Source organism: Zea mays, chromosome 9 (genome assembly GCF_902167145.1).
Source record: "Zea mays cultivar B73 chromosome 9, Zm-B73-REFERENCE-NAM-5.0, whole genome shotgun sequence".
Lineage (NCBI taxonomy): Eukaryota > Viridiplantae > Streptophyta > Magnoliopsida > Poales > Poaceae > Zea > Zea mays.
The window spans coordinates 18,123,228-18,138,732 of NC_050104.1; the positions used below are offsets into that span (position 1 = coordinate 18,123,228).

The 15,505-nt window shown below is 42.9% G+C and overlaps 2 protein-coding genes across 7 annotated transcripts; one reads left to right on the forward strand and one right to left on the reverse strand.

The window, feature by feature from the left end:
- Positions 1-3,007: 3,007 nt before the first annotated feature.
- LOC100193167 (uncharacterized) lies at positions 3,008-6,926 on the reverse strand. 6 transcript variants are annotated; one of them, XM_035962041.1, is made up of 8 exons: positions 6,225-6,926; positions 6,065-6,130; positions 5,879-5,944; positions 4,833-4,983; positions 4,675-4,757; positions 4,098-4,167; positions 3,884-4,004; positions 3,008-3,321 (listed from the first exon to the last, which is right to left on the reverse strand). In XM_035962041.1, exons 1-7 carry the CDS (start codon positions 6,567-6,569, stop codon positions 3,922-3,924), a joined length of 864 nt encoding a protein of 287 aa, XP_035817934.1. In that variant the 5' UTR covers positions 6,570-6,926; the 3' UTR covers positions 3,008-3,321; positions 3,884-3,921. The 6 variants fall into 6 exon arrangements, 4 of the variants coding, with proteins under 4 accessions (XP_035817934.1, XP_008658091.1, XP_008658092.1 ...); XM_008659870.2 differs by having other exon boundaries at positions 3,010-3,316; XR_558181.3 differs by having other exon boundaries at positions 4,098-4,154; positions 4,675-4,983.
- A 2,370-nt stretch (positions 6,927-9,296) lies between these two features.
- Positions 9,297-14,531, forward strand: LOC100216757 (putative serine/threonine protein phosphatase superfamily protein). The gene is made up of 3 exons (NM_001143158.1): positions 9,297-9,613; positions 12,663-13,222; positions 14,037-14,531. The coding sequence occupies exons 1-3, from the start codon at positions 9,436-9,438 to the stop codon at positions 14,271-14,273; spliced, it is 975 nt and encodes a 324-aa protein (NP_001136630.1). The 5' UTR covers positions 9,297-9,435; the 3' UTR covers positions 14,274-14,531.
- Positions 14,532-15,505: the final 974 nt, after the last annotated feature.

Consider the following 15,505-nt stretch of genomic DNA (forward strand, 5'->3'; position numbering starts at 1 on the left):
ACCCCTACAGCACCAGACGTGCAGGTAAAAATCTATTGTACAATACATATCATATATTTTGACCGCAACAAACATAAACACCTAAGTTGGTCACCTGCACTGGCGCGTGCAGCTACGCAGCATGCACAACAGCAACAGCAACACCAAACGCAGGGTGGTAAGAGCCCCGTGGCGCGGAAGATGCCGCCTCTTCTTCCATCGGGAAGTTCCCGAGGACGAGTCGTGGTGCTCGACGATCTGTACCATCATGTCGAGCAAGGAGAACATACAAGAAATCTAAGCCTAGCCCCCTAACTGGCGCGACAAATATCGGAGAGAAAACTCCAGCGGGGTGGCGGGATGCACCCGCCTAATCATGTGAACTAGGGGAGCCTAGGGATTAACCTGATTAGTTGGATGAACGCGATAACACAAGGGTTAGAGTGGTTCGGACCGGCAAAACGTAATCCCCTACATCCATTGTGAGTTTTATTGCATGGGGGACGAAAGTCTATGTGTTTCCAAGTGTCTTGCCCCTTGAAACGTTATGTGCCCTCCCTTTTATAGCCAAGGGGCACATACAAGAAAGTTGAGCCCCGACAGGCAAGCCCAGGAATACAGTAATAAAAACATACTATATGAAATAATTAATGTCCTCGACGTACATAGATCTTCTCTTGGTCGTCGTGCGAATTTCTTCACCAGCCTCTCCTTCGCCCTGTCTTGTCATTGCATGGGCGAAGGCTCTAGTAAGGGTTGCAGCGTAGACTGGTACGTCGACGTGCATAGGAGCGTGCGAAGTGGCCGGTCACTGCAACATACACATTACCTGACCGAACGCCGCTTCATGGTGGTGTCTTCCACGCGTGTGGCACAGTGGCCTCAGTAATGCGCGAAGCTCTGAGCGTGCATTTAATGCGTGCGGCGCTGCCATGCTAAAGTGCGCATCGATAACATGCGGGGCGGCTACAGAGACCTATCACAAGCCTGTCAATGCCCTGCGCTTGGTCAGAGCACGCCTTTGACGCCTTGCATTTAATGTGGGTTGAGGCCTTGTTTCCATGCGTCTAGCGACCACGTGGCGTCACCGGACCCTTGCCTGGGTCCGGAGTAGGGCCTGGGGGCAAGTTCTGCCTTGGAGTACTGGGAGCCCTTGTTGGCGACCCGAACCCTATATGGGGAGGGGGTCCGAATCCCTATTCGGGGGTCTGGTTTGTATACGTGGAGGTCCTGGACCTTTCAGGGAGTCTGGATTGCGTACATGGGGTCCAGACTCGTTAGTGAAAGTACTGAGCATATCGCCTCACTAGACACGTGGCATCACAGGACCTACCCATAAGGTGCGGACAAGTGTCCTTCTGGAACTGAAGTGGTTTACCGAGGCGGGTAGCTCTCGAAGCGTCGCTTGAGACGCCCTTGAGCGAATCAAAAATGTGTTCCGGCCCGAGGCTGGCCTCAGACGAGTCGTGACCGCGTCTCCCATTCGGGGTTGGCCTCGGGTGAGTTGTGACTTAGGTCCCTCGCTCGGGGTTGACCTCGAACGAGTCGTGACTTAGGTCCCTCGCTCGAGGTTGGCCTCAGATGAGTCGTGACTTGGGTCCCTGAATCGGGGTTAGCCTCGGGCGAGTCGTAACTTGAATCGAGTTGCTCAGTTCCTTAGCACACAATTAGAGATAATCGTGTAGTTCCTTAGCACACAATTAGAGATAATCGTGTAGGTACTACGTTTTGATACAGTAGTAAGGGGTACCCCAGTCCTATGGTACCGGCAATATTTAAGAAACGAATATTATAAAAGGCCAGAAAATGTTGGACAGCAGTAGTATTTAAGAAACAAATATTATAAAATTGATAGTTCTTTGTTTCTCAACGTGCAACATATCTACTATATTCAATCTGGATTGCATGAAGATAGGGTATCATGCATTGATACTATAGACGTGTATAGCATAGTGAAAGAACGTACCAATGTAGTAAAGATACCCGAACGTCCTCAGCATATTCACTCGTCCTTCTCAAGTTTGTCGATAATCGTTACATGGGTGCAATTTTTTCTAAAAGAGTTTAATATTCCTAGTCCCAAGGTAGCAATACTATAGTGTGATAATATTAGAATAAAATATTTATTATATAATCCCATATTCTATACTAGAACAAAAGTAGTGTAAGGGCTCTAGCCTAGTGGTTAAAGGTTTCGAGTAACCCCTCTAAGTTCTGGGTTCGATTTATATCGAGAACGAATTTTTTGGTTTGGTTAAAAAATCCTCTCAATGTGCCTCATCGCTCTCGAGTTACGATGTCATGTGTGCCATCCTTCAGTTGGATCGTTGCACAGTGAACGATTGATGTCGATCTGTTAGTGATGGGAGGCCAGGGGTCGAGAACTTTCTTGGTTGGGACCAATATTTCGGACTCTTCTAAACCATCAATGGGTTATGTGCATTCTTGAGTGCTGACCAGGCATTAATACCAAGAGGATGGTCTTTTTCTTTGACGAGTTTATACTACAACAAAGTATATAAAAGTTGATTATCATTTTGTTCAATAAAGAGCTTTTAGAAGAATATTTGAGATTGATTTTGTTTCTTTGAAGGATCAGGTGGCTCACAAATTTCTAAAAGCTTTGCTATATGACTACTAGAGAATTTTAAGCATAATCTAAACCCAAAGAATGTTAAGATTGAAAAATACTGAATTCTCCACTTGACCTAAAGAATGTCTCTTTACTTTTACCACTTGACCACTGATTTCTCCAAACTTACAGCTTGACCACTGAATTCTCCAAACTTACCCTGGTGCGACCGTGTTTTAGGGTCAAAGCTTTATTCTGATCCTTGAAATTACTAGTGTCATGAATGAACAGATGTGGAGTTACAGCACAAGTTTCCTTCTTGTTGTTAACTCTCTTCATGGGTTGTGTTCCCTTGTAGGTGTATAGTAATTGACTCTGCTGATGCTGTCTTCTATTGTAGTGCTTGTTAAGTCTGCTATAGGCTATAGTGCATTACAACCTCTGCAAATTACTCTTTGAAAAAAAACTAAAGCTTGGTGAATATTGGCATTTCAAGTTTCAACCCCTGAAATCTTGGTGATACATGGTTTTGTACTATTAATTAATACTGCCCTGCTAATTTTCAAACAAAAAGGAAAGGTGAAGCCTAAAAAAAATTAAGTTACTATTGCAGTAACAGAGGAAAATAAAGGGGAAGCCTAAAAATTTAAGTTACTATTGCAGTAACAGAGGAAAATAAAGGGGAAGCCTGCGTGCCAGGCTGTCAGCTGGGTTACTGAACTGTGTCATCTTGCCTTCGGTCCTCATCGGTTGCCATTTCCTAAGCTGTCCTAGAAAGCCAAAAGAAACGTTAGCATACAGCAACTGAGCAGCAGAACCACTAAAAATGGCATTTTAGGTAAGGAAGTAAACGAGCTACCGCATACTTTATTCTTTTAATCTAACTCGCCAACTGTAGCAATCAGATCATTATAAATACTACTACAGAATGTATGCAAAGTTTTACATTATGGAGCTGCCGCATTTAGCTCAATTATCTGATGGAATATGCCATGTACGGTATGTGTCGAATCCATTGAAGAAATGGACTTTATATTTGCAAGTATAATAAACACTTGTTTATTTCATTCTAAATATCACATCAGTTTTTTTGAGGAAGAATGGAAGATGTCACATCAATTTCACCATCGAACTTATTATAAAAAATAAATCGATGACCCAGGCTTGAAATATTGCCAGTTTTCATGTTTTAACAAAACAAGGGCAATAGTCTAACTTCATAGTTCAGAAAGGTCATCAGAATAATATTATACCACGATCACCCATTTTAAACCTGACCACGGTAGGGTTCACATGTTGCTTCAGTCTTCGGACATGAAATAAGAAGTTTACCTGAACTTGTCATGCATTTTGTGGCACATATCTCGTAGTCACTCTTTGCTATGTGAGCAACCATCAAACTGATCAGCTTTTACAGTGGATGATTCTTGCCTAATGGGGTTCATACCAATTCCTATAAGGGGTCAAAAGGGAAATGTCAGCAAAATGCCAAGGACAAGAAGAGAAAAGTGTGGTGTGCGACCAATGGAAGTAAATTGTCACATACCTGGCATACTAACTCTTCCTTGAATTGAAGTTAGCTGGTGCTTTGCCACTACCTCACCTGGAAGCATCATCTTGCAAAGAAAATTCTAAGTTAGGGAAGTTCCTGTGAAACAACAAAGTGATACTTAAGGCTTTGTTCGGTTATATGGGATGAAATCCTATCATGGATTTAATCTAGGTATAGATTGGGTGAATCCATATCTCACACCAAATCCCATGGTAGGATTAAATTCATCAACTAATCCATGTGTCTTTTAAAGCTAGTTATTCTTTTAATCCATGGGTTCTAATGTAAACTTGTGCAATATCTCATGGATTTGTTCCATACCTAATGAGCTATGGATAGAATCCATGTCTTCCATAGTTTAAAAAATTCCCAAACCTTTGGGTTATATTCCATGATGGGTTTAACCGAATAAAAAATTTTAAGTAGTCATGGATTATTTTGGGGCATGGATTGTGGCATGGATTTAATTCCAATCCATGCTAATCCAGAGCGGGATTGGTGTAAACGAACAAAGCCTAAGGTGGTAAGGCTATGAATAAAGATTTATATCTACTCCCAATAAAATGATTACCTCAGAAGATTCAGGCATTCGAAATGGTCGAGGGTGGAACTGCGATGATTCCAAGTGAAAGGGAGCTTCTTGAATGGTTTTGTCTACATTTGGTAATACAAAAGACAGTGGTTGGTCTCGTGGAGGATTTAATGGATCAAATACTTGAAGTCCTGAACTTTGGTTTACTGGTGGCATCACTGCCCCAGAGCTTGACGCTGTAATGTTGCCCCCACCAACTGCAGCAAACATTTGTGATGCTTGTGCAGGCTCAATTGTGCCAGACAAATATGGAGGGTTCAAGTAAACACCATTTCTCATAGACAGCATCTATAACAAAATAATAGGTAAAAGTTACACTCTATAGTTGCAGTTCAGCAATTAACATTGTTCATTAAAATATAACTTAGAATAGTATGTAACTGACACGTGTACTATGGAAATGCATTCACTGAACATAGCAATATTTGGTTCCAAACTAGGCCCTCACTGTCAAAAACAGCATAGCATTTCTGTGAAGCAAGTAAATAGGCAGTATTTTTGGTTAACACTAACCACATACATAGTCAGCCTATCACTAGCCACTACATTCCAGAAATTCTTGTGTGTCTCCATTATTTAGCACCTCAGGCTACATGCAAATTGCAAACCATCTTTGCCACCACCTTTCCTGTTCATGTATCATAGCATATAAGGATTTGTGCATAACGTTGCACTTCTTACAGTTCACTAGCCATATCTTTATCTTGAGGTCACACACGTTGATGAGATTATGTTTTAAAACAAAGTATAAACCTTGACAAGTACTCAGTGCCCAAATTGCCATCCAACATATAAACAGGGACACCTGTCGGCGGGACATGCTTTTACTTAACAAAACAACATGCAAGCTTGGCATCGATCAATAGTTTAGCCACAGTGGTGTCTCGGCAAACCTAAATTTTAAACAAATGAAAATGGAAGGTATCGGCAAACTAATGAAGCTGTCTCTGTCTCTTCAAAAATAATAAAAACGAAGCACCCATCACAGGATCACACATAATGCGAAGGCCCTTGCTGGTTATAATAAGGCAAGTGGCCTCAACTCAAGAGTCATGCAAGTCTGTCGTCACGGATTTGATGAAGAATCATTATGGCCGGGTACTTTCTATTGTACCAATTCTACGTCAATGTTTTGTACCAGAAAGATGCATCGGCACCATGTGGACGTGTCCTATTTGCTCACCTGCACTTGGAGCTGCAGTTGCTTCAGATACTCAATGGCCTCGTCAAGCATGGATGCCTTGTCGGTCTGCACTCCCAAAAACCATCACAGCAGAAACACATTACGGTCAAGTCCAGGACTAACAACTGAACAACCTTTGCAAGCGAACGAGAGAGTGAGAAAGAGCTCTTGTCAGTTTCCACTCACCTTGTTGGAGTTGGGTATCAGGCTCTGCAGCGCTTTCATCTTCTCGTTGATCTTGCTCCTCCTCCTCTGCGCCAAAAAAACATAAAAACCCAAACAACGATCTTTACTCTTCAGCGCGGGGAGAAAGAACTCGGATTTCAAGAAATGACAACGGCACCACCTTCTCGGAGAGGTTGTGCACCTCGGCAGCGCGGCTCCGCTTGCCGCCGCCGCCGCCGGACCCCCCGCGCGTCCGCTCCGGCGGTGGCTCGGGCTCCGACCCGCCCGCGTCGCTGTCCCCGAGCCCGCCGGCGTCCTCCCCGTAGTCCACCTGCTGGCCGTGGCCCAGCGCTGCCGGGAACGCCGCCACCCCGCCGAACATCTGGCGCCGCACCTCATCCTCCTCCTCCAGCTGCCGCCGTTGCTGTTGAAGCTGCTGGTGCTGCAAGAGCGCCATCGCCTCCCGCCCGTGCCCCTGCACGGCCCCGCGGCCCCCGCCGAGACCACCGAGCCCCTGCTCGTTCATCTCGTCCGCGCCTCACCACACAGCCTCGCGGGAGGCGAGAGAGCTCCGGGCTCCGATGGGACTCGGGAGAGAAGGCGAAGGGGGGGACTAGGAGGCGAGGTGGGTTTGGGGTGGAGGCGCGGCCGCTCCCTTCTTTTTAGTGTTTGCGCCCATGCCGTGCTGCTGCGGCCTGCGGTGCTGCCGCTGAGCGGAGCCGAGCTAGGTGGGTGGCCGGTTGCTTGCCCGCGGCCGCGCACTCGCCCGCTTTGGGCTTGTTTTTTCCTGGACTTTTTACGGGGTTTTGGCGGTTTCCCCCGGGCGCGGCTGTGCTGCAGCGGACGGATTCCGCCCCGGCTCCTCGGTGTCAGCTAGCCAGCCAGCGCCTTGCGGTTCGTGCAGAGCGGGTGTGCATTTATGTTGCCTTTCAGTTGTGTGTGGGTTTGGGTTTCTCAGTTCAACGATCGGCGCTGCGGGTTTGGCCCCGTTTGTTTTAGTTTTTCTCTTTTCTGAGCCTGTCTTCACTGATTACCAAATATTTAGCTTTTCAGCTAGTTTTATATAAAATAAAAGTCATCCAAAATCTGAAATATGTAATCAGTCGAGTCCTCGCGATATTAGAAATCCGCCAGTTTCTATATCATAAAACCTATGGATCTTTTATCTTCAGCCGCATATAATCCCTACAATACTTAAATTCTTCTAACAACCAGATTTTTTAAAAAACTAATTGAAAAAATCTGAAATGAACAGGTGTGTGCGCTTGCCAATGGCAACACGACGGATTCGAGTCCAAACCTAAAACTCGAACGGAAATCCAAAACCACCCTAAATACTAAATTAGGTGATAATTCAAATTCAGAACAAAATTTGACGAGTCCTCAAAACCTAAATACTACCTTTGTTCGTAAATATATGTCGTTTAACGTTTGACTTTTTTAGTCTCGACTTTGACCACTTGTCTTGATTTTTAAAAAATCCAAAATAATTTATAGCTACATTTAAGGCTTATTATATACTAAACCAAGATGCAGTGAAAATCAATAAAATTTCTAGACTTTTTTAATAACACAATTGGTCAAAATTAAGACAAAAAAGTCAAATGTCATAGTAGTTATTTAAAACCTAAGATCCATCGCTGCGTGGCAATACCGGAAAACAATACAAACATTCTACGAGCACATATATGATATATATTCCATACTCACATATACACATAAAAGATACTCACATATACACATAAAAGGTGAAAAAAAAACATCAAGCAAATTCATGACTTAACTATTTCGAACCTTCACCGGACATCGGGACATCAATGGGTAAAAATTGTAAACCAAAATTGAAACCGATAAGTTTCTAATCCCAAACCCAAAAAACATTGGAGAAAAATCGAATCTAACCTGAACACGCTAAACCCAAAATCTACGGAGCTGCGATCTCACACTGTTATGTGGTGTTGATTTAGTTACGAGCGTGTTCTACTTTACTCACTCCGTCTCAAATTAAATTTATTTTACCTTATTATTGAAGTCATACAATAATTAATATATATGTTATATATATGTTATTTGCAATCGTCTATATGAATATGGACATGAAAATCTATAGCTAAAACAACGAAGATACTATAATATATAGTGCATCGTATTAAAAAAACTTCCTTTTATTATTAAAGATGTGTTTAGGATTCACGCTCTTATGATATAGAATTATTAAAGAACAAACTTTTTTCAATCTTACCAACCAAACATTTAGATGGAGATTGAATTTCGGAAACTCTTCAAAGTGCTCTTAGCGACTCTAAAAGACCCTCTATATTCTTTTTAATTAATGTGAATAGAGATATTTGTAAAAGCATACAATTTAACATCTTATTTAAATGATTGTCTAAATATAGACATCTTCTATTTTTGGTTTATCGCTAGTCAAAAATAGAAAACGAAAATGACTCTATAGTGCAAACAGTATATAGAAAAGTGGTTGAAGACTGAAAAGATATATAAAGTGGGTTTATACAAACGACTCTCAAACGATAACTTAAAGGATGAAATTTAGAAAGACCCCTAGTTTTGTTTTAGCCTTTTCAGGTTTTGGCCACCATAAAATAATGCAGACTGCCAAATGTCTAATTTTTTAGTCAGTTTTTATGAGAATCACTTTAACAGAAAACTGTTCAAAATCAACGTGAACATAGAATAGACCGAGTCGTTGAGATAGTAGAAAACCATCAATTCCACATCTTAAACTATATGAACTCTTTTATATTTCTCTATATATAATCTTCACGATGCTCTGCCATCGGATTCTTCCTAACCAGATTCTCATAAAAATTTATTTAAAAAAGCTGAACTAAACAGACCCAACATGGGTGCGGATACGTCCACGTGAAGAAATACGATGATTATGATCAATGGTAAAATTATACCTTTATTATTATACTTTTGAAAAAAAAAGGAGCAAACACGTGAACTTCCAACAGCTTTGATGCATCATCCATGGAGCGGGCTGACGTCGACCCCCAAAACCAGCTCGACTGTAGTGCGGCGCCGCCTCTAATTTTCAACTAGAGCAGGCTGACGTCGGCCCAGCCCAAACCCAACTCGACCGAAGTATCCAAGCGCTACGCTAGTCCAAATTAAACGCAACAATCCCATAAACCACCGACTTCCAGGAGTACTTCCAGCGACCCAGCACCCCACCACAAAGGCACAAATCCACAATCCCCTCTTCGGTACCTTTCTCCGAGTCGTCTTCCCGTTGATCGGCAAAGAGACTTTAGGGTTTTAGCGGCTTCTATTTCTGAGCGAGGGTTTATCCGCCAGGGGCGGCGCGACGCGGCGGCAGTTGAGCTGGGATTTCCTTCCCATCCCGTTCCCTTCCAGGCGAGGCGATGGACGAGGCGGCGGTCGACGACCTCATCCGGCGGCTCCTCGAGGCCCGCGGCGGGCGCACCCCGCGCAACGCGCAGGTGACCGACGCTGAGATCCGGCGCCTCTGCGCCGCCGCCAAGGATGTGTTCCTCTCCCAGCCCAACCTCCTGGAGCTCGAGGCCCCCATCAAGATATGCGGTAAGAGCGCCATCCCGACAACCATGATACGTGACTAAGCATGTGCTAACCTGTTGGGGGCCTCGTCTTTTTCGTCTGTTCCGCGCAAACTTTTTTGACAGACGCAGCCGTATCGGGTTGTGCTTCTCTCGTGGCTTTTGTTATTGGGATGGCCTCGCCAAGATTAGTTGTTACTAGTAAATGATGAACGCCCTGCGCGCAATATCAAATACACGTTTGTGACCATAAATAGAAGCATGTTCTTTTTCGAGTATGCTGGTAATATAACTCTTGCAGAACTGTAGTAACAGTCAAAAAATAAGATCATAGAAAATTATGTTAACAGTGTTTGTAAACATTTATACATCTTAGGGTCAGGGTTTGGGACCGGAAAATGGGGATGCCGGTTGGGGTTTCTTTCTCCTCTTCTACTTGTTTTAATTGGGTAGGAACACAAATCCAATACTTGAGAAGGGCTTTACTCGGATTTGTCCCAAAATCGAAGGGAAATTAGCATCTAGGGTTAGGATCCGAGCCCAAAACCTTAGCTCTGGTACCACTGTTAGATTTTTACGACCTTAGTTTGTAACCCTAGCCACTAAAAACTGTACAATATAAGAGTATAGCTTTGGGATTGGGGTTAGATGCCATCAGGGTAGCAGTTCGAAGATCGGAGTCGATGACCAGACCTTCCCGTCACTACCTGCGTAGAGATTAGATCGGATCATGGTGTGTGTATGGCGAGAGGGGTACGACAAACGTTGGTTCACGTGCTTTTTGTGGTTGCCAAGTAAAAGTGAGGTAGTGATTTAGCGAAGAAAATAAGGGCATGTTTGGTTCGTTACCCCAATTGCCACACTTTGCCTAACTTTTCTGCCTAAGGTTAGTTATTCAATTCGAACGACTAACCTTAGGCAAAGTGGGGCACAGTTAGCCACAAACCAAACAAGCCCTAAATATCAGGGAGATTATGACTTGGAAGAAAAAATGTGGTGTTGTGAACACATAGTTTGTCTACCTTTATAGGTCACATATAGGAACTATCCCTTGACTTTGATATTGTGTACATTTATAATTTCTGCAGTGTAGCATCATGCATTTCAGGATTGATAAAAATGGCTTACCTTGCCAACCCAACAAGTATTCATAATGTTGCCTCAAGATGAAATTGTTTGAGTGCTATGCTATTTACCCACTATACTAGACAGAAATATGTCAAAACTCAATCAGAGGGTCATCACCCCTAGTCAGTAATCATGGTGCATGTTTAATATTTGCCAGCCAACCAACAACAACAACAAAGCCTTTTGGTCTTAAGGAAATTGGGGCAGTCTAGAACCACAAATCAGAGGTTAGACACATGGATAGATGTTTTCCATGCGCTCTTATCATTGTTTTCAGATCGTCTGATCGATGCCACTGCGCGATCAGACGATTAGTCACGAGTAGGCGACGATCAGTGCGATTAGTCGCCCCTGATCAACTCTAATCGTCCCCCCTGGTCGCCCTGTGTATTTCCAGGACATATATAACACTATCTATAGATATGTACTTATATAGTATAGAGACTTGCTCAGGACAAGCACAAGTATAGACAAGGCAGCAGTATAAATAGTCCAAAACAGCAGCATGAATACTTCAATAGTCCAAGACAGCAGTACATCTCCAGCAACAAGTCTATATGAAACTATGAAACTGCAATTACAACTTCACCATGACCAAGAAGGCAACACCTATATGAGTTCATACATCTGAAGTCTGAAGTCTTAACTGAAGTCTGAAACTATGAACTGAAGTCTGAACTGAACAGCAGTATGAACTGAAGTCTGAACCCTGAGTAATTAACGCGACTGATCGCTAACCAGACGACTAATCGCTACATATCGCTGACTAGTCGAACGATATGGACGATCAGATCACCTGATCAAATCAAACCCCCTTATTGAGCACTGAGTACCGATCAGCCCGACTAATCGCGATTAGTCGGACAATCTGAAAACAATGGCTCTTATTCAAGGCTAAATGTTTGGGTATATTTCATTCTTTCAAATCTCCTTTAATTGTCTCTTCACATTTCAACTTCGACCTTCCCTCCTCTCTTACCAAGTTACCATTGCTATTGCTATCGTGGTTTAGGATCATTGGTGCCTCTAGAGGTCTCCATTGAACATGTTCAAACCATCTCAACCGGTGTGGCGCTTTTCTGTTAACACCATGTGGAACTATTCTGTCTTGTGAAACTTGTGTAAAGTTCTTTTAACAACTTAACTACAAATTTTATATTTGGTTCTTTGTTGGGACAGCTGAGGCTCGCTGTCCAAAGAACATCCTTTCATAATTTTGTTTTGCTATTTGAATTGCCTTCGATCTAGTTTATGGTGGTATTGGTCTCCCTCCATCCTGAAATATAGCGTATTTTAACCTGTCCTAAGTCAACCGACATCATGTTTGACTAAAATTATAGGGAAACACATTACTTTCTTCCACATCAAAAAGATAAGTTATAAAAATAAATTCTGTAATGTTCCTAATGGGACTTAGATGATGTGAAAAATATTTTCCTTTTTTATAAATTTGGTCAAACTTGAGATGGGTTGACTTAAGACAAATGGAAATACAGTATATTTCAGGCCGGAGGGAGTGAATACTAGCTACCTTTGCATTGGTATCTGGTATCAGTAATAGATTACAAAGATTACTTTGTGTGCTAAGTCGACTAGCAGATACTCCCTCCGTTTTTAAAAATATGACACCGTTGACTAAAACTTTGACCACTCGTCTTATTTGAAAATCTAAAATTTCAAGTCACGCTCAAACTACCTTAAGTGATAAAACAAATTATAACAAAATAAATAATATTTCAGTTTTTGTTGAATAAGACGAGTGATCAAAGTTTTCAAAAAAAGTCAACGGCGTCATATATTTAAGAACGGAGGTAGTATTTCATTGTCTTATAGTTAGGTGCATTGCAGTAACCTTGATGTTAGTGCATGCTTTGTAAACTCGTCAATTAACAAAATGGATGCATTAATGTGGATAATGATAATCATTTAACTTCTTTACTATGCAGGGGATGTCCATGGTCAGTATTCAGACCTTCTTCGATTATTTGAGTATGGTGGCTATCCACCAGATGCAAATTATCTGTTCCTCGGTGACTATGTTGATAGGGGGAAACAGAGCATAGAAACAATATGCCTTCTCTTGGCATACAAGATAAAGTACCCAGAAAACTTCTTTCTTCTCAGGGGAAACCATGAATGCGCCTCAATCAACCGAATATATGGGTTTTTTGATGAGTGTAAGAGGAGATTCAATGTTCGTATCTGGAAGATATTCACCGAGTGTTTTAACTGCCTCCCAGTGGCTGCGCTTATTGATGACAAGATCTTTTGCATGCATGGAGGGTTGTCTCCTGAGCTAAAGAGCATGGACCAAATACGTAACATTTCTCGTCCTGTGGATGTTCCTGATGTTGGTCTCCTATGTGATCTGTTATGGTCGGACCCTGATAAGGAGATTGATAGGTGGGGTGAGAATGACAGGGGTGTTTCCTACACCTTTGGAGCTGACGTAGTTGCCGAGTTTCTTCAGAAACATGATCTAGATTTGATCTGCAGGGCCCACCAGGTATTCATTATCTTATACACCTTTATTGTAAGAACAGTTCTTCATGGCTGTGATAATTGTTAGTTGATATTATTCCAACAAGTAATGAATATCATGCTGAAAATAGATGGCCATCGACCTGTCACTCAAAATAAAAAAGGAATTGAAATCTTTATCTAAGATAAGATGGTATGATTGTATAATTTGGTGTCTTCTTCTGAAGAGTCTATTGCTTCTGGTCTATATTGGACTCTACTTACTTAAAAGAAAGTACAGTATCTGTTTCACAGTATCAACATGCTTGCACTGTTACCTACCATTTTGTAATAACAGTACATAACCCTCCTGTTGAGTAAGCAAAACTGTGCATATGCCCTTTTGCAGGGTGAGCTTGTCATTTGTATGATAATATATAAGCTAAGGTTCTGGATATTTGCATTTTTTTTACTTTGCTTGAAGGACTGGCCTGGTGCAGTTGAGAGAGTTATCTCACTGAATCACTAGGTCTAGGGTTCGGAGCAGCCTCTCTGCAGTTGCGGGGGAATGTGGGGGTGGGTCGGTCTCTTCTTTTTTAGACAATCAGACCTTGAACTGGTTATGGTCAAGACTAGCTGTCCAATTTTCGCTAGCTTGAATGCTTAAGGTCAACCTAAAGCTCTTTACATTATTAGCCCTTCTGAAATATTATGAAGACTAAATTATCTTTTGTTCTGAAACATTTTAGGGAAATAACTAAAACATCTAGAGTGCTCATCTGTTGAGCTGTGAAATACTATTTTGGTTGTGCATTGCCTTGATTACCATTGACTTCTCTTCAACTGAATCTACTTCACAGGTCGTAGAGGATGGTTATGAATTTTTCGCAAAACGCCAGCTTGTAACAATATTCTCAGCACCGAACTACTGTGGAGAGTTCGACAATGCTGGTGCACTGATGAGCATTGACAACTCCCTAGTATGCTCGTTCCAGATACTCAAGCCTTCTGAGAAGAAAGGAAAAGCAGGAAATGGGAACATGCCAAAGCCCGGTACACCTCCCAGGAAGATAAAAATAAGTGTTACCCATATTTAGCCAGGTTCTCGCTATCAATCTGCATTTGCGAAGTTGTGATTAAGTGCTCCCCCAAACTTGTGGTAAGTTTTTTTTTGGTGAGCTTAACACGATTTTAAACTGTGGACCATCGTGCCTCATGTCTTTCTGATCTGAAGTCTGATGCAAATGTATCCTGACATTTTGCCAACCAAGAGAGATCATGCTGACAGAAACTTCAGGATTTTTTTTTATTGTGGACTTATGTTCTTACTCCCCGACAAATGCAACATGTTTATGAATGGGTAGGGGAAATGCTAACAAGCAACTAATGCTCTTTACTTATTTTGATGCACGACTGAAATCACTGGAAGTATCCCATTTTCTAAGAACAAAGGACATTCTCTTTGCTGGATGATGGTTTTTTGTCATTATTGTGGTCTACATATACTCCGGCTGAAACACAGCGCCAATCGACCGCCCATTGCAATGTCGCAAGATAAACTGTATTGTCTTAACGAGTCCCTAGCAAAATGCTCTGCCACTGCGGATTCAGTTTGGGAAGGAACAGGCAGTGGAGTATGTAATGCGGTCCACACAGCCACGTTGGCAAGTGGTATGCTGGATCTAGGTGGCACTGAATCATGATTCAAATGCTAATTCATAAAATAGTAGGACACTAAATAAATGTTAGTTTAAAAATAAATAGAGATATAGTTCGATTCAATTCTTAAATTTTATAGTGGAAAATTTAGAGCTCATTATAATGCCCAGTTTTGCTTGCACGGAACAGTAAAAGTTCGAGCACTCATTGCTGGTTTCTGAGAGTTGTGTGATTTGTTACAAAATAACATATTACAAAGTTATATGTGATATAGTGAACAATGACATATTACAAAGTTATATGTGATAAAAGGGAGCGCGGGCCTCGACGTCTCCGGGCGCACGAGCCTCGACGGCTCACGGGCGGGCGCGCGACCCCGACCATGCCGGCTGCGGGCGCTGCCCGGTTGCGGCCGGCGCACGGCGCGGACGTCGCCGGAACGTGCGGCCCTGGCGCAGACGCGGCTTGGCCTCGCCGGCTGTGGGCGCTCGGCTTGGTTTGGCGGCTTCGGCAAGTGGTGGCTGGTGGCGCGAGGACCGAGATGGCGGCGACGACTTGAATGGGACCCTAACTGCCTCCCTTTTATAATGGATGCGTGGGGCGCGGGCTGCCCCAGCCTGGTGGCGCCTGGGCCGCTCCGGCCTGCTGGCTGGCCACGCGGGCTGCCCCG

What these genes read in the sequence shown, in the direction of transcription:
- LOC100193167 (XM_008659869.4), bottom strand. Translation starts at nt 6,569, where the DNA reads ATGAACGAGCAGGGGCTCGGTGGTCTCGGCGGGGGCCGCGGGGCCGTG. An exon ending in TGATACCCAACTCCAACAAG is followed by an intron (nt 5,945 to 6,064) that starts GTGAGTGGAAAC and finishes TTGGGAGTGCAG; the next exon opens with ACCGACAAGGCATCCATGCT. An exon ending in GAATGCCTGAATCTTCTGAG is followed by an intron (nt 4,168 to 4,674) that starts GTAATCATTTTA and finishes TTTCTTTGCAAG; the next exon opens with ATGATGCTTCCAGGTGAGGT.
- LOC100216757 (NM_001143158.1), top strand. Translation starts at nt 9,436, where the DNA reads ATGGACGAGGCGGCGGTCGACGACCTCATCCGGCGGCTCCTCGAGGCC. An exon ending in GGCCCCCATCAAGATATGCG is followed by an intron (nt 9,614 to 12,662) that starts GTAAGAGCGCCA and finishes TTTACTATGCAG; the next exon opens with GGGATGTCCATGGTCAGTAT. An exon ending in TGATCTGCAGGGCCCACCAG is followed by an intron (nt 13,223 to 14,036) that starts GTATTCATTATC and finishes TCTACTTCACAG; the next exon opens with GTCGTAGAGGATGGTTATGA.